This window comes from Solanum stenotomum, chromosome 3 (assembly GCF_019186545.1).
Source record: "Solanum stenotomum isolate F172 chromosome 3, ASM1918654v1, whole genome shotgun sequence".
In the NCBI taxonomy this organism is placed as follows: Eukaryota; Viridiplantae; Streptophyta; class Magnoliopsida; order Solanales; family Solanaceae; genus Solanum; species Solanum stenotomum.
The window spans coordinates 16584130-16601954 of record NC_064284.1 but is presented as its reverse complement, the minus strand read 5'-3'; the positions used below and the strand labels follow the sequence as shown (position 1 = coordinate 16601954).

General features: G+C 33.4%; 2 protein-coding genes across 2 annotated transcripts; both read left to right on the top strand.

The window, feature by feature from the left end:
• The first annotated feature begins 295 nt into the window (after positions 1-295).
• LOC125858286 (uncharacterized) lies at positions 296-4769 on the top strand. Its single transcript, XM_049538012.1, has 3 exons — positions 296-1264; positions 4209-4297; positions 4387-4769. Exons 1-3 carry the CDS (start codon positions 431-433, stop codon positions 4508-4510), a joined length of 1047 nt encoding a protein of 348 aa, XP_049393969.1. The 5' UTR covers positions 296-430; the 3' UTR covers positions 4511-4769.
• A 1609-nt stretch (positions 4770-6378) lies between these two features.
• LOC125858279 (transcription termination factor MTERF8, chloroplastic) lies at positions 6379-8623 on the top strand. The gene is made up of 2 exons (XM_049538003.1): positions 6379-6715; positions 6810-8623. Exons 1-2 carry the CDS (start codon positions 6469-6471, stop codon positions 8117-8119), a joined length of 1557 nt encoding a protein of 518 aa, XP_049393960.1. The 5' UTR covers positions 6379-6468; the 3' UTR covers positions 8120-8623.
• The last annotated feature ends 9202 nt before the right edge of the window (positions 8624-17825 follow it).

Below are 17825 nucleotides of genomic sequence, written 5' to 3'. Positions count from 1 at the left end.
GTGAAAGTTAAGTACTAGAAATAGTAAGTTGGATTAAATACAATTAGTGTAATTATAATAGTTCAGTTCATTAATTATTCTAATCCAACCAATTTCTCCACTTGTAACCAGCAGTAGAGATAGTACTTTAATTACAGATTAAACCGAACTCAAAAGCTTTAATTCAAATCTTAAATTTGTAAAAAATTGGAAAAAAAAAGTGCTAATCTTGTTAATGATGGTAGAATTAGGTGACTGTTAATCACAATTACTGCTACTATATATAGTATTTGTCTGTTCTTCCATTTTCCCTCCTACCACTTACAAGCAACGTGTCAGCTTTGCCATATTTCAGTTTTCACACCGATGGCAGCTTCTACCTTTGTCTGTGCAACAAGCATGAACTCTCTCTGTAAACCCTAAGCTCATCTCTTTAATTTCACTGTCCACAATGCTCTGTTCCATTTCTACCCAGAAATCTGCCGGTTCAAACTGGCTTGACCGGCTCCGATCATCAAAGGGCTTCTCCTTTGCCGACAACGGCAATCTCGAACAATTTATCACTCACCAGACTCCTAATGGATCTGATTCTCTTCCTCCCAGCACCGAAACTGAGATAAGAGACAGTAATAATTATACCGGTTCGGAATCCAGCTCGGATCCAATTCGGCCAGTAAACGAACCGGTCCTCCATCGGGACCAAGCTCCGGCCGCACCACATAACAGTGGAGACAACGAAGAAATGTGTAGTGTAGTTACGAATGTTCTCTCCGAGCTATTTTGTATGGGGGAGTCAACTAGTTTCCCTAAGTTCAGTGTGAAAAGGGGCTCCCGCAAACAGACGAACCCTAGGTTTTGTGCTTCATCGGAAATCAACAATGATGCGGTAGTCGAGGGTGGTCAGAGGAAAGAAGAAACTGAGTCTCTGGACAAATGTCGGGTGGAAATTAAGGATTCTCAGGTCAAGCTATTAGAGCAGGGCCATAATTTGAACTTAGCGGAAGAGGAGGACAAGTCCAACGCCAATTTGATGGGATTTTCACGGACTGAAGTAATGGTGATAGATACGAGCTGTGCACCGTGGAAATTTGAGAAATTGCTTTTCAGAAAGAAGAACGTTTGGAAGGTTCGTGATAAAAAAAGTAAGACGCTGAATTGGGGGAAGAAGAAGAGGAAAGCTGATGTGACAAGTGAGGATGCTCGTGGCGAGAAGAAACAGAAGTTTATAAGCGGGCATGATGGTTATGCTGCAAAAGGGAGAGAATGCAAGTCTTCAGTCAGTGAAGTAAGTTCAAGTAAACCAATTATGCTACTAGTGATCATGTTTGGTTATATGCTTGTTTGGTAGTACTCAGTAATTAAGATCCTTTTTATGGAGTGTGATCAAATACTGACATCTATGTATCACATGCTTTGTGTTACTGATGGAAGTTTTTTAATTATGTAGAGTTCTTGTTATTTTATGTTTCAATAATGCAAGAAGCAAGTTAAATCTTCCATATCTTCGTGGTTCTCATATGGATGATGTCGTAAATGCACATGTAGAATGTATCTGCATATCAATTAAGCTCATATTGGTTTGATGTAATGGAACTACGCATGCCCAATTTAATGATGGCTAGTGATATGGTCATATGACCTACATATTCGATCTTGGTTTCACTTCACTAGTGCATTGTGAATTAGAACGTTGGTGACAATAGGTATATGAACGCTAATTATATCAAGCTAGCTAATTTGTTCCAACTTTCTTTGCGTTAAGTGGCTTGCTTATCAAAAACAGTAGATACAAGTAAGTGTAAACTAATTATTGGAAAAAGTATTCTCGCCATCAGTATATTGTTTAATCTTGACTATGGTTTAGCATATACTGGAGCTACTTTAGGATGACCGAAGCATACCATGTTACTTTCTAAAGAAGGCTTAATTTTTAGTGCATAATTACTTGTCATCCTTGTGCTAATGGACTATCCTTTTCTGTTACTACTATATCAAGCATTTTTATATGGATTTCAAGCTCCAATTGAAGTGTAAACTCTGATCATGTATATTACTTATTAGCCTTCCGTTTGAAAATGATGATAGTGGGTCGCTATGATGCTATTTCTAAGTCATGTTTATCATTAACTATACTTCATGTTTTTATCAAAACATTCACCACATTAATGTGTTGGAGCTCTCCTCTCTGATATTTATGGTAGCTTTGTATCGTATGCCTCTTGCAACGTTGTGGGGTAAAATTCATTTCTAGTTGTGCTGTTCTCTAAATGAAACTTTTCTTCTTTTGTGTTACAAAATGGCCTATTCTATGCATTTTTTTTTGGTTTTATGAACAATGTATAGTTATTTCTGACTATTTTCCTTTTTCTAAAGACCATATTTGGTATGTACTGCCAAGTGTGGCTTCTTTAGCATCTGATGCATAGTTCTGACCTGTATTATTCAGTTTGCAATAGAATTGCAAACTGCATTATGTCGGATCATGAAGTTTTGTCTGGTTGTACGAACTTCATCTATTTCTATTCCTTTCCTTGAAATGTTGCAAATGTATGGTATGCCACATTTTTATTAGACTGGCTTCAATAAGATTGATTCACCAATGACAAAAATTGTAGTCAAAATGATGGAATTTGGGGTATATGGTTCTTTGCTAGAGAATAAGCAGGATCGTTTCTTTAATTCCCATTGAAAATGTCTTAGAGATTATAAAATTAGGTCTTGGGCCTAACTCACACAAGATAACTCAAATTGAGGAGGATTGCCCAAGTCTGATAAGGAAATCCCCCATCTCATTAACCTCCGATGTGGGAGCCCAACATTGGGTGAAATGAATTCTGCTATTATACCATGTAAAATTAGGTCTTGGGCAATCTTCCTCCCTTTCAACACTTTTGGGGTGCCAAGTTAGGTCCAATACCTAATTTCACAAGGTCAGTGAATATGATCTTATTTTTTGTTCTTCACACCGTTTCTCTCTTTATGAAGGCATTGAGATTAGTAAGAACATGACGGGTCTCAAATAGGGATGTCCCTTTTTGCCGAGATATATTTGCTAAATAGTTAGGAATACTAGTTATGTCCTTATTGGTAGATTCATTAGTGCTAATTTCTTTAGGTCAATCTTATCATTATTTACTTGCATACTGAGACTTATATTTGCACATAAACAATAAAGCACACAAGATTTTCTGTAAGCAATGTCACATTTTAAAATGAGTAGAACACTATAACATCATATTAAAAATTAACAAAATATAAACAAAACACAATTCACGTATATTCCTCTTAACTTTTTTTGTTTTTCATTTGTGAAATGTATTTAAAATAACTTCATTAGAAATAATACCAAGTACTTTTTTTTTATATAGAGCATCAAATAATCACTAAAAACTCATTGTTCATTTGATTCCACAAATCATTCTTTATCAATTTCATTGGCGAGAAAATAGATGAAAAGGAAAAAGGAAAAGGAAAAGAAAGAAAATAGCATAGTTCCATCCTTCTCTCAACCATCAAATAGTTTATTGTGCAAAGAGTCAACAAATGTTATTCTAGTCTAATGTTCTATGTTTTGTGAACCTTTCAAGAGGTCAGTGGTACGAACTGAATGGCTGGACATGTTCTTTTTGTAGATGAGGTGCAAAAATATTAAAACAACAAATGAAGCTGCTAGCTTCGACCTCATGACATCTAGTAGAAATTTAAGGCACCCGACCAAATGAGCTGTGTAGCTCTTGGTTTCAACTGTCAAATGGTTATGTTTCTTCCTTTTCATTATACAGACATTTAGTAAAATTTTCCGACGAAGCGGTATCATTTTACTCAATTTATCTACTTTCTGTTTCTGCCTTCTAATTATATAGACATATTTAGTAAAATTTTCTGACAAATCGGTGTCATATGACACCGCTTGGCTTAAGATAAATCCACTCCTGCACATAAAAATATAACACAAACAGATCGTCCCGCGAGGATAAAATAATTATATGGAGACAAATATTCAAATCTGTTACTGTAGAAGTCCGTGATCTTGAATTCACATGCATAAAGTTATGAGAAATTTGATGGATTATTCTGTGCATTTAAGTAGTGAAGGGGTTGGTGTATAGATATTAGGCATTGTTGTAAGACCAGGTACGGTAATGGTTATCAGTAGCCGTTTTGGTTTTACCAGTAGAATATTGTTCAATTGTCTGTTAAGTTGTCTTGACTTGTACTGTCTTGTGCAGAGGCTTCAGTTGGATGATAAATCGGAAGGAACTTGTAAAAGGACATCTGATTCTGTTGGCCAGGCTTCCAAAAAGAAACAAGGGAGCTTGTAAGAATTTCTTAAGTTGTAATTTCTGTCTTCCTTGTGGGCTTTCTCGAGTATGTGACCTGTCTAACAATATTTTGTGCATTTCACAGAAAATTGAAGAAGTCATCTTCATCAGTTGTTCTAATCAAGAGCATTCCAACAAGTAAGAAAAATGGAACAGGTTTTGCTAAGAATTCTCTGAAGCCATCTCATCGACAGTGTCAGGCTCAATAATCAACCAAACATTGTTGTCTGATTGCAAATTCATCTGTACCCTGCCATCTTTGGAATATTTAAGCATGCCATTTTCCAGAAACAACTACTCCATTATATAAGTTGCTGAGCGGAGCAGGAAGAATTGTATAAATACCACTCACTGTGCAGAGAATTATAATTGTACAATTTTTTGTTGATGTAACACACTGTTTTGCTTATCAGGATGCAAACATTTAAGCTATCATTGCTCAAAGTCGAATACGTTCAGTCAAGTATAATTTTTCTTGGAGTTGTGAAGTTACTGATACAGGCTACTCAAACATTTGCACCAGCTGATAGGTAAATCTGTTTGAGGACTAGTCCAGTCAAGTACCAGCTGAAGCTCCCATTTTGGCAATGTAACAGCTTCTTGGTTTGCCATCTATTCCCTATTTAAATTTTTTAGATACCAAGTAATTGTTTTCTGTTGGCTGAGAGGGGAGTCGAAGACATCAATGAGTAAGGGTAACTAATGGTGTTTCTGTATGTCGTTTTGCGTTTTCCTCATTCCTATTTTGAAAGAAGCGCTTCCTTTTTCTCTCCCTAAACTGGACGTGGAAGTGAACTTTGGTGGTTTCATCTAGACATTGCTTAATCTTACTGATGAATATCATTTGTTGGAACCACTTTTCGGCGATCACAGGACTATGTAGAATTGGACTATTATGGCCTCTTTTTTAGCTTAATTTTTGGAAAGCATCAGTTGAGGTTACTGCGCTTTAAGTTTTCCATGACTGGAAAATGTTGGAAAGCCATACTTTGGTCCGGAGAGATCAGTCATGATTTATAACAAATGTTATTTTCTTAACGAGACAAGTAAATAAAAGGGAAAAGAGTTCGAAATATATCTTTGATTGAAATTGCTGTAACAATTCCATATTTTGAGCAAGAGTTATTATCCCTGCACTATTTAATAATGTATTTTAAAGGTATATATGTGTTCACGTGGACAAGTTACTATTTATAATGATGTAATATTTATGATGTCCACGTGAACATATATATATATCTTTAAAATACACTATTAAATAGTGCAGGGGTCTTCCCAAAGTTTGAGATTGTTACAACAATTTCGGATATATTTCAGACTTTTTTCCCTAAATAAAATAGAGGAGATGCAATCATTTTTTATATTCAAATTACAAATGATAATAGAAGATTATTGCCTCATTTGGTTTCTTGTTCTAATTTTACTATTAACAAATTAGAATTACTATTTTTCTTTTTATTGTTTGGTCCTCCTTNTTGTTACAACAATTTCAGATATATTTCAGACTTTTTTCCCTAAATAAAATAGAGGCGATGGAATCATTTTTTATATTCAAATTACAAATGATAATAGAAGATTATTGCCTCATTTGGTTTCTTGTTCTAATTTTACTATTAACAAATTAGAATTACTATTTTTCTTTTTATTGTTTGGTCCTCCTTGTTTGACTTAGTAAAATACCGTTAGTTAACAGTTGGACCATAATTTAGGAAACATTATTCAATATTATCTTGGTTTGATTAAATCCGAACTCATGTCAGAAGTCTCACATTAAGGGTAAAATGCTCCCCAACAAAGATGATTACTTACCTCAGGGGACTCAACGTAGATGTCTTATTAAAAACGAAAAAAATACTTACCACTGTAACACAATTCTTATTGATAATATTATCATGAGTTGGTTTACACACTCACTAGGACGATTTTTTTCAACTTGTTTTTTTTATGTCAATATTTACAAACGTGTAAAAATTGTTTGAAATTAATGTACTTTGGCGCGCCTTGTATATCTAACCCAAATGATAAAATAATTTAGTAAGTAGTACTTACTAAATTTGGTTTTTAACCCGTTACTAGTTGGAGAGTGACACTTTGGAGCAACAGCTTTAACTATCATCATCTACCTTATCGCCAAGCAACTGGCTGCAGTGTTGCCTCCTTTGCTACCATGTCGACGCCCACCAAATCTTTTCCTCTTTCGCCTTCTCCTTCCTGTTTATCTCGGGCTTTATCTCCCCCCATACGAACTCTCTTTCCTTCTGCGTTGCTCCCTTCTCAGAAACTTACATTTTCCCCACAGAAACAAGATAAACTACCTTTACACTTTCTGGTTTCTCAAGATTCCACGCTTTTACTGCTCAAATGCAACGCCCTCGCCATCAACGACAGCTCTACAAATTCTTTCGTAGATTCCGGTGAGTTTCTTTCTCTCAGGTCAAATATCAAACACCTGATGTGTTTCTAACATCCCCATTTCTTTGACTGCTCTTCAATGGTCTCTTTTCTCAGGGGTGATGCTATTTTCACTCTTTCGAGAAATTGGCTTCAATGAGACTGATACTGAAGCTCTTTTGGACGCCCACCCCGTAATTAACTTGACGCCTTTCGAATCCATACGCACACGAATTCATTCTTTGCAGTCCCTTGGAGTCAGCGGCCTTGCTCTTTCAAGATTGATTGTGAAAAGACCAGATGTTTTAACAGCTGTGGAAATTGATGGCGTTGTTAGTTTTCTTCTCAAGGGTGATTTGGAATTGGCAGGAAAAATCAAATCTTCACAGATTGAACATCTTTTTAACTCAACAGAACCAAGGTTTCTTGCAGGATTTGAAACAAAGGTTAGATTGTTACTCGAACTTGGGATTACCCAAGAAACGATTGTTCACGTTCTCAACAATGCCAACTTAACAAAGGCATTTTGTCTCAAGTCATTTGAAGATATAGAAAGAATGCTTACTTTCTTGAACCGTTTTGGTGGTGGTGATTTGATCCTTCGCCGACCAGCACTTCTCAATTATGACCTCGATGCCCAGTTGATTCCCAGGGTAGGGTTCCTCTTGGAGTTGAGTGGGGGTGATGAGACCGGAACTGCAACTGTGTTGCGTAAGTTGCCCTTTGTTGTAGCATACAGTGTTGATCACTTAAAAGATCATGTAGAGTTCTTGAAATCATATGCTGGCTTAAGTGAGGAGGAGATTTTTCGAATTGTTTTAGTTTATCCCAACATGTTTAGTGCCAGCAGGAAAAGGAAATTGCATCCTCGAATTGATTTTCTAAAGCAATGTGGGTTGAGTTCACATGATATATTCAGGTTCTTAATAAAAGCTCCTTTATTTCTGAGTCTGTCATTTGAGGGGAATCTTGCTTACAAGCTGGTCTTTTTGGTGAAGATTGGGTATAAGAAGAATACTAAGGAATTGGCTATGGCAATGGGAGCTGTTACCAGGACTAGCTGCAAAAATATGCAAGAAGTTATTGGTGTATTTTTGAACTACGGCTTGACTTTTGATGACATTCTGGAGATGAGCATGAAACATCCGCAGGTATTGCAGTACAATCATGAGTCACTGGAGGAGAAGATGGACTACTTGGTTGAGGAGATGGGTCGTGAAGTTGGGGAGCTATTGGCTTTTCCTGCATTTCTTGGGTACAAGCTTGACGGAAGGATTAAACACAGGTACGAAGAGAAAAGAAAGATCTTAGGGGAAGGCATGTCGCTTAATAAGCTTCTGAGCGTGTCTGCAGCAAGATTCTCAACAAAAAGCAAGAGGAAGCAACGAGTTCCTGCCGTTAGTGGCCTTGATGAGAGTGATGACTGATTGAATGATTTTTGAGACATTATATGTTGTTATAATCATGTGAAAATCTCTATTGAATGTTAAACCCAAAGGTTTGATGGTTCTGTTAGATCAATTCAGTTTTGCGGATTCCTGATTTTGTTCTTCTGCCCGAGTACAAGACGTGCCTATGGACATATTTGCAGAGGAATGAAAGACATATGAACAACGCCTTCTTTCATTGGCTGAGCATGGATGTTGAGGTATTGGTGTTCTTCATGGCTGAGTAAGGACATGATTTTAACTTTTAGGCTGTCTTTCTAGAAAGGTTTGGTGAGCGTCCTTGTGTTATTCGTAAATAGGGCTTCTTATGAACTAGTGATCGTACATTAGTGCAAGTTCTCAAAACATACAACAGATAGTTGACAGCACATTGAAACTGCTATTCCTGTTGACGATGTAGTACAGAGCTGCCAATCCCTTTGATATTGACAATCTTTAAAATTGTAAATCAGTATCATATATTGCAAATTCTGATTTATCTTATGCCTATATTTCCTTTAAAATATGGTGCATATGTGCTTTTCAAAGACAAATTATACAGCTATACTAGGAAAAGACCGACATTGTTGATGTTCTTTTGAATTTTTTGTTGCTTTAAGTGTCATTGTTTTCCGTGATCTGATCCTTCAAAATCGAGTTGGCTTCCTGATTTCTACTCTTCTTTTAGATTTGAACTGATGCACAAGATTGAATAATTCCTTGACTGTATAAATCATATTCTTTTGCTGGAGAAACAATAACCTTGTGGATTTTTGGCAGAATAGCTGTGTTCCATATAAACCATAGATTCATATCTTCTCCTCATCAAATGGGCTTATCTTAAGCAACCATGTCAGAAACATCATAATACTGTGGCCATTAAGGTGGTTTCTTTATTTTTTTTGTTTGGATCTATCTTAATGTTGGCAATGGGTTTTCGACATTCATATAAAGTTCGAGACTCATTTCTCAACAGCGAAGCCTTACCCTCTGGACCTCTCCAGAGTCGTATATTTTGATGTCCATGGCAGAGATTTCATTGAAGATGTTTAGTAAATACATTTCCACCAAAAGTTGCTTGATTTTAAGTGAAGTCATTTACGAATTTGACTTATATGTCATTTCGATTTCTTTTAGGAGGGTTTTATGTTGAACACATTTTGACATCTGTGCTGTGCATTGATCAAATTCTTCTTCATGACATTGTTGTAAATATTGATTCGGTCAACAAAGCCAGTTGTAAAAATTGTAGTAGTGCATGAAACCAGTTGTTTGACATTGTGTATGATGCCTTTGAAAAAAAAGGAAAAAAAGAAAGAAACATGGTGCATGATGTCCTAAATAGTCTTGGTATTTCTTTTCTTTTGAAGATATTACACAGCTGCTTTCTGTTTCTTCAACTAGATTAACTGTAATATCACATATAAACTCTGTTGCTGTATTTGCATGGACCTCTGTTGCCTGAAATAAGAACTGTAGACTATTAGAGCATCCTAGGAAGATCCTGTAGTCTTGCTTTGACGTTTGAACGTACTAACTGCTTGTTTCTTGAATAATCTTGGTTATGAGTTGTATTGACCATTTAAATGAGTACTATAGAGAGTGGTTTAGTAAAGAGCAATTGTGAAAATAACTGCCCACTTATTTTTAGTCTGTGACTGTATTCAGCTGTGAAAATTTAGTTTACCTCTAATTTCTGTTTAGTCCATATTGACTTCTAACCAATTAAAATGATTAAAAGAAACTCTGCAGAAAATAAGTTGGTTGATTTCTTGAACTCTCAAACAATCATTTCTGGATGAACATGAAGTTGTGATATTTCCCTCTTTCTGGTAAGCCATCTGACACATCCTTCCTTTTTCCCTTGAAAAAATGAATCAGCACTTTAGTCTTTTGTTGCAGCTTTCATAATTTTTTTTCCCAATAGAATTTGTAGCAGCTGGGGCAACCTTTTTAGTTTTCATGATTAAGTCATTCTTGTTGGCCACACCAGACTCTTAGATCTCTTGGTTTTTTGGATAACCGTGGTGTCATATTCCACTGTATACTTGCATCCTTTTGTCGTTCTGTTTGTACATGTATGAGGCAACTCTGTCCATTAAGGCGGATTTGACCCTGCTCTCCCATGGTTCGTTCCAATGGGCACACACCTTTGGTGAAATGGATTTTAGATCCTTCTCAGGGTTTGACTATAATAAGTTACTGATCTTGCCATAATTTGGTCTCACCTGTCTGGTAGGATGTACAAAAACTTCTGCTTTCTTAAACTTGTACTGTTCTTTATTTTTAGTTTCATAACATCTTTTCCTCCTCCGTTCCTATTGTTTGACACTATTGGAGTTTTTTTTCAAAGACACGCCCTTTTATCTGTCTTGGTCTTCTAATTGAATAGCATCTTTTTTCATTTTAGCTAGCTGCTTGAAGCTCCTAGTTCTTAACTATTATAAGCAGTATATGGAGGAAAGAAACTGGATGATGATTTTGACAAATATCCACTTGTAGTACTGCTAATTGGAATATAACCAGCGTTTGCAAGGTAATTGAAAAATAGTCACAAACTTATAAAACAGCAATACACATGTTTCTTCTTCTTCCACAGCAAACTATAGAAGTTTTACTTACAGAAGTGACTATTTTTCACCACAAGAGTGGCTACTTGATATCATTTTTTACCAAAATATTCAACTTTGGTGGGAGTGGGAGTGGGAGTGGGAGGGAGGAGCTCAAATTTATGTCTAGCCCAAGAAATCTTGATAGTGCTCCATCTATTGGGTAAACTTTGTTACTAGTGTTTATTCCGGGCTCCAAGAAATATTACTGGAAATTTTTGGCCTAGCATAGGAGATTTTTATTGCCATGGAATCTGCCTTTTAGGGAAACACGTATATGTTGACGGTATATTAAATGAGAATTAAACTCTCATTCATAAGGTGAGAGTTCAGTTGTCAACTGACTGAACTACTAAAATTCCCCTGAAGTTTCATAATTCCTCGAGACATCATAATGGTTGAGTGGTCTCTTCGCTAAACTAGGTATTTGTGGGTGGATCTATGTGTATGGGTTGGGGTGACACGACACTCAAACATATCAGTTGAATCTCTATATACATATGTATTATTAAATATTTCTCTTGCCTCCCACAGTCACAAGAATTCACAAGAAGAAGTTAAACCATGATATTTAAAATTTGTTAAAGATTTTAATTCACAAAATAGATCATGTTGCAACAAGAAACAACATGAAATCGGATTGAAATCTCATTTGATTTTTGGGCCTCCTTAGACGGTATGTTATTTTAAATTGAAACTTTTACATATAACTTGGTTTCTACTTTCTATTAATGAAACTAGGGGCGTACAAAATTGAACTGAAAATCAAACCAAACCGCAAATTGAGTCAAATAAAAAAAAAAAAACCCGAGTAGTGGTTTGGTTTGATATTGAAAAAAAACCTAACTATATTTGGGTTGGTTTGGTTTTAAGTAAAAAAAAAACAACTCGAGACCAAATCAACCCAACATTATATATATAATTTTAAAATTTTATTTTATACATAAAAATATTTACTTTGATATAATTTTTAAATATTTCTTATACTTTTTCATAGTTTTTATCTTTTAATAGATTATTTCAAGTTTGAAACTTAGAATTCGGAAAGGTCCAATAAAGATTATAGTCCACAAATGTTGATAATTATAATAAAACTTAAATTAAAATCAAATTAGTACTAATGCAAAAAGAAAATCAATTCAACACTAAGAATGATAATAATATTGAATAGTTCTTTAGTTTTACATTGGTTTAGACAATTAAAATACATATCTAATTTTAATTTCCTTTAATATTTAGTCATGTAACTAATACTTATTAAACTTATTTTAGCATGATTTAGTACTTTTAAATTATGATCATTTTCATTATGACTTGTTAATTTGCAATATTTGTTTTACGCAATTTCATTATTATTATTTTTTGTTGGATATTTCATATCATATTTTGTGTTATTTTTTTAAGAAACACCTTAGATAGTTGTAGTTTGGTAGGACGAAAGAAATATTCGAAGTACAAGTAAATTATATGTTTGTATGAATACTTTACCGGAAAACCCGAAAATCCGAAAAAACCCGAGGTTGAAAAGCCTGAGTTTTATTGGTTTGGTTTGGTTTATAAATTTAAAAATTCGACACAAATAATTTGGTTTGATATTTGAAAAACTTGAACCAACCCGACCATGTACACCTCTAAATGAAACTATGTATGTGAAATAATTCGACATCTTTATATTTAGTTTGTTGCATAAATTGTGAGGTATTTATGATGACAAATTGTTATGTCATCATTGAATCATTTTGTCTTTGTGCCAAATTATCATAATTATTTCATTTTTTTGTTCGATCTATTTATTTATATAAATCGAAAAGACGAATATCTAAACCGAAGTCAAAGTTGATCAAATCGATCAAATATTTACCCTATTTGGATATTGTAAATAGCAATACATCTATGTTCAAAGCGATGTAACACCCTTAACCTTGAAATTCTGAATCCGCTTTGATTATTGTGTACATATTTTCTAGAATTATTCTAATTTATCTGATTTACTTACCTAAAGAAACATGGATCAATTCTCACTCAATATTTCTTCTTCTTTTTTTCCCTCAGTTTTTAGTGGTGCACTTCATGATTGTGAATGGTTCAAATTAGCTAATGGCCATATTTATCAATCACATGGTTCCAATTAGTGTGGTCATATAATCAATCACATCTAAGTTTGGTGGTTACTGAAGTGAACCTTTCTTCGTGTGAAAACCTCGTGGATATCACGCAATAATAGAGAACACACAACTTGCAATAATTTGTCGGAAGAAAATATAATATTTCACGTGTCCTAATTTGTGTGTTATTTTATTATTCAGTCTATATTAGAAAGAAAGTTACATATTTTCATTTGACAATTATATAATGGCGCCAATTCAATTTTACCCTTATTGATCCCACTTAAAATTTTATTATGAAAAAAAAAATCAATCAAAAATAATCACCAAAATGACTTTAATAAAAACAATTTAGTAAATATAATAAAGTTTTTTTTAAAAAAATTCTATCGATTTAACGATACCACATAAATTAAATTAAAACGGAAGGAGTGGTACTATTATTGGATCATTCTCTCTGCCACAATGGTGATTGGACTTAGTATTCCATAAATGTGGATATAATTCATGGTGTCGCGATTTTTATAGGATATCCTGTCTCGAGGAAATTAATTGGCCAACATAATGGTTTACAATCTAAATAAGAAATTATCCAAAGTTCTCTAATATTTTATTTTACTTTAACTTTTTACGTATAAAAATAAACAACTTAACATAATGGTTTATAATCTAAATAAGAAATCTTCCAAAGTTCTCTAATATTTTATTTTTTACTTTAACTTTTTAGGTATAAAAATAAACAACTTTTGAGATATTACTATAAAATTTAAAAAATTATAATGGGTCACAAAAAGCAATTGGCCAATATCTCGCGTAATGAGGCAGATAAATAGTATTGATGTCAGTTTTATCTGAATTGAATAATTTTATGTGATTTATATATATATATATATATATATCAGATACAAAAGTTTGGACAAGTCCGGACCTAATATATATTATTTTATTTGTTTTAGTTTTATAATTTTGTTGTTAATTATTTTATAGTATTTAGAACGTAATTTTTAAATAATATATGTGGCACATATGATATTTTGAGCGTCCTAATTTGCAAGCCGCCACAATAAACCTTAAATGGCTAAATTATCTTCAAACTCAAATTTTATTTCCGGGAAGCACACACGTCGACCGAAACGTGTGTGTTTATTCCCTCTTGTATATTAGTAGTGGATTAAACGTACTTTTTAAATAATATGTGTGACACATGATATTTTGAGAGTCTTAATTTACAAGCAGCCACAATAAATCTAAAATGACTAAATTATCCTTGAACTCAAATTTTATTTCCGGGAAGCATATTGATAAAATAGTAGATATGAATTTATAATTAAAAATATTTTATTAATATAAATTCTAGATTCACCTTTACATTGATATAAAATTATAAGTGCTCCATATAAGCAGCCTCTTTCCTGTGCAAATCGTGAATAACATTTTAATCCTATGCATGGGGTCGACGCACATCTTCTTGTTCTTTTTCATAATTGAATTTTCACTTTAGTATATACCGTACTAAAGCCTTTTATGCACTACCTAATTCCATGAGCCAACCTTTTTCTTGGGGAAAAAGCTTGATTGTTATCAAATTAAAAGTTAAAAATGTAAGTAATTCTAGTTTGATGCCTTTTGAAAAAATAATATTTGATGCCTGAATCTCTTTATGAATATTCATGAATTTCTAGATATCTCGTGTGTCAGGACTCAGGGTTAAGGTTGAGAAGGGAAATTGGGCTCAGGGGCTAGAGCTACCCCAGGGTGTCCAATTGGACACCCTGGATTGGAAAATTACGTTGTATATGTATGTCAAATTCTACATTTAAAGGATATATATTTAAAGTTGAACACCCTTGATAAAAGCTATGCCTTTGGCGTAATGGTTATCTGTGTCCATTTGAGCGAAGAACTTTTGGGTTCAAACCTCAAATAGCACAATATTTTTCTCGTCTAGTATAATCGTACAAAATTTCCATGTCTATTTTTCCCCTCTGGTTTTTGCTTGATTTGAAGGAGCTTTTCCTGAATGAACATATAGCAGAGATAACATGGGTATTTTGGGAGTAGCCCTAAAGTATTACATGGGTTTTTCTTTTAGCTTTTGTCAATGGTCAATGCATACATATGGGGAAAATGATCAATGCATAAACTAACTTTTTTTTATGACTCGTTTTCAACTTTTGACAATGGGCAAAGAATAAACTTTTTGAGATGTAGTTTATAACCTTATTCCACTCATATAAGAAAAGTAGTACAGACCATCCATTGGTTAAGGGGCATTATATTGCTGCATCTGTGTGATTAGACAACAATAACAAATCAAGTGCAGTTCCACACAATGAGATTTGAGGAGGGTAGAATCTATGCAGACCTTATCCTACTGCAAAGGTAGAGAAACAATAAAGTTTAATAGAAAAAGGAATCGAGCAATTTCCAACTATGCTTAACTATTATAAATAGTGGAGATTGATGGCAATTGGCAAAGATTGTTAACTCCAAATAGTTCTTTGTATCTCTGCTTTAACTTTGGACAGAGCACACAAAATGAGCAACACAAATCCACTGGTTTAGATATTAATTAGAGTAATTTTTTGCTTTAGCAAACATAAAAACCATATTTGTATGCTATAGCTATAATTTACATATTTGCACTCCATAGTAAAATTTATATTTGCTATGGAGCATCAGATTTGTATAAATCGCAGGCAAACATTCGTTTGTATAAAAGCGCAGGGATTGTACATGTATATCGGTTAAATAATTGTATATATGCAACTACTATGCATATGTATCAATGATTGTGTTTGTATATCTGCATAAAATTTGAATTTGTATACAATTGAATCGAAATAATACATTTGTATATCAAATCTCTCTCTCTCTCACCTTATACAACACAAAATATACATTGTAATTTGTATAATGTGTGTTTGTGTAAAGCGATAAAAAGAGAAAGGCAAAAGAGAACTGGTAGGGAAAAATCTGTATTTGTATAATTATAAGTGTATAGGACGAAAAATATATGTATTTGTATTTGTATTTGTATATACAGTTTTCTCTCGCTTTATACAAACACAAACACAATTTATACATTTGTGTTTGTATAAAGTGAAAGACGCGAGGGAGAGTGGCGAGCGAGATTCTCTAGGGAGAGGCGAATGACAAGTGTTTGCTACGGATTACAATTAAATGAAACTATGGTTATAACATTTAATTTGAATTAATAGTTTGCTATTTTATACAATTTTCGTTATTAATTACGTATGCTCACATAAGTTTATTAGGAAATTATATTTTCCATACCACTTTTTATTTACCAAACACATGTATCCGACGCACTCAGATACATATATTTTGGATACATATAGGTCAAATTAGACGTAATTTGTTCCAGATTCACTATATCCAAGTGTAATTCACATGTATTTGGAATACACTAACTCTCTAGATCACCTATCTCCTCTCTCGCTCACCTATCTCCTTATGCATCTGTATTTCAAACTTATTTTCACTTTAAAATTGATCCAAATCAACTCCACACGTACATAACTTTGAATTTGATTCTAATAGCAAACTCAACAATTTTCAATAGTTGGATTCCACATTCTTATATCACTCACTCAATATCAAGTACAAATAAACAATGTAAGGAGAAAATTAAAAGATTAGAATAAGAAGAAAAAGGTGGAGGATGAGGAGAAATTTTGGCGAAAGTCCTTTTTATCCTTGGTATAAATTCCTATTCAATTCATTTTAGTCCGTTCAAATTCAGCTCAACTCATCTTGCTTGAAACTTTTGAACAAAATCTCGTGTTTTGTTTTTTGCAGGAGGAGAAAAGGTAGATAACATGTGGTAGAACTTTTTGTAAACAAATGGAAAAGGAAAGATAAAGAGCATCGCAATATATGTTTGTCGACAATATTTTTTCTATATCATATTATTATTATTATATTATATTATAAGTGGGAAGCTCCAACATTGAAAGTTGAATTACTATTTTGCCCCTACACTAAGTGATAATCTAATTAAATCATATCTATCTAATCTAAAATTTCAATAATATTGTGAATAAATAAAAATAATTTCGTTGAGTCTTTTCCATTATCCATTAATTATGCATGCAATGTACATAATATACAATATAGGGAAAAATGTCTTAAATATACCTGAACTTTGACTGAAATTGTTGTAACAATACTAAACTTTGGAAAGGACATTTTACCCCCTGCACTATTTAATAATGTATTTTAAATGTATATATGTGCCCACGTGGACATCATAAATATTGCATCATTATAAATAGTAACTTGTCCACGTGGACACATATATACCTTTAAAATACATTATTAAATAATGCAGAACGGTAATAGGTCTTGCTCAAAGTTTGAGATTGTTACAGCAATTTCGATCAAAGTTCAAATATATTTCGAACCCTTTTCCCTACCATATACATCAGCAAAATTAATTACAATAACTATAATTTTATCTTCATTATATACAAATTTCCTAGAGAATGTGATGAGGTGCTTTGGATATTAATTTTTAAACTTGACTATTCAGTTGCCTAATTTAATTAGTATTATATAGCTCTGTTGCACTATTCTCATTCTCATCTAATTATATCCATGACTAGAGATGGCTTTTGGTTCAGATTTTGATGAAAATTGTACTCTTTTTTATCCTTCCTCTTAAGTGAGTATATTTTTAATGTAAGTTAACATTATGTGATATTAATTTTTATTATTTGTGCCATTTCTCTACATTTACAGAAACATTGCGACAAAGATATGAACCATTTCCTCAATTCAGGTTTGTGTCTATCTCTATGTGTCATTATATATGTATGTGTGTGTGTCTTTGATATTTGTTTGTGGTGTTGGATTTAAGTTTGTCAAGAAGGCGCAAAATTGAATTTTGATGTCCTTAGCATTCATTTCTTGAACTTTCTTGTCTATGTATGTTGAGAACTTGAGATCTTGAAGATTTGAGGGTTGTGT

Excerpts from the sequence above, each read along its gene's own strand:
- LOC125858286 (XM_049538012.1), top strand. The coding sequence starts at position 431 with ATGCTCTGTTCCATTTCTACCCAGAAATCTGCCGGTTCAAACTGGCTT. Across the intron at positions 1,265-4,208 it reads GCAAGTCTTCAGTCAGTGAA|AGGCTTCAGTTGGATGATAA; the intron begins GTAAGTTCAAGT and ends TGTCTTGTGCAG. Across the intron at positions 4,298-4,386 it reads AAAAAGAAACAAGGGAGCTT|AAAATTGAAGAAGTCATCTT; the intron begins GTAAGAATTTCT and ends TGCATTTCACAG.
- LOC125858279 (XM_049538003.1), top strand. The coding sequence starts at position 6,469 with ATGTCGACGCCCACCAAATCTTTTCCTCTTTCGCCTTCTCCTTCCTGT. Across the intron at positions 6,716-6,809 it reads AAATTCTTTCGTAGATTCCG|GGGTGATGCTATTTTCACTC; the intron begins GTGAGTTTCTTT and ends CTCTTTTCTCAG.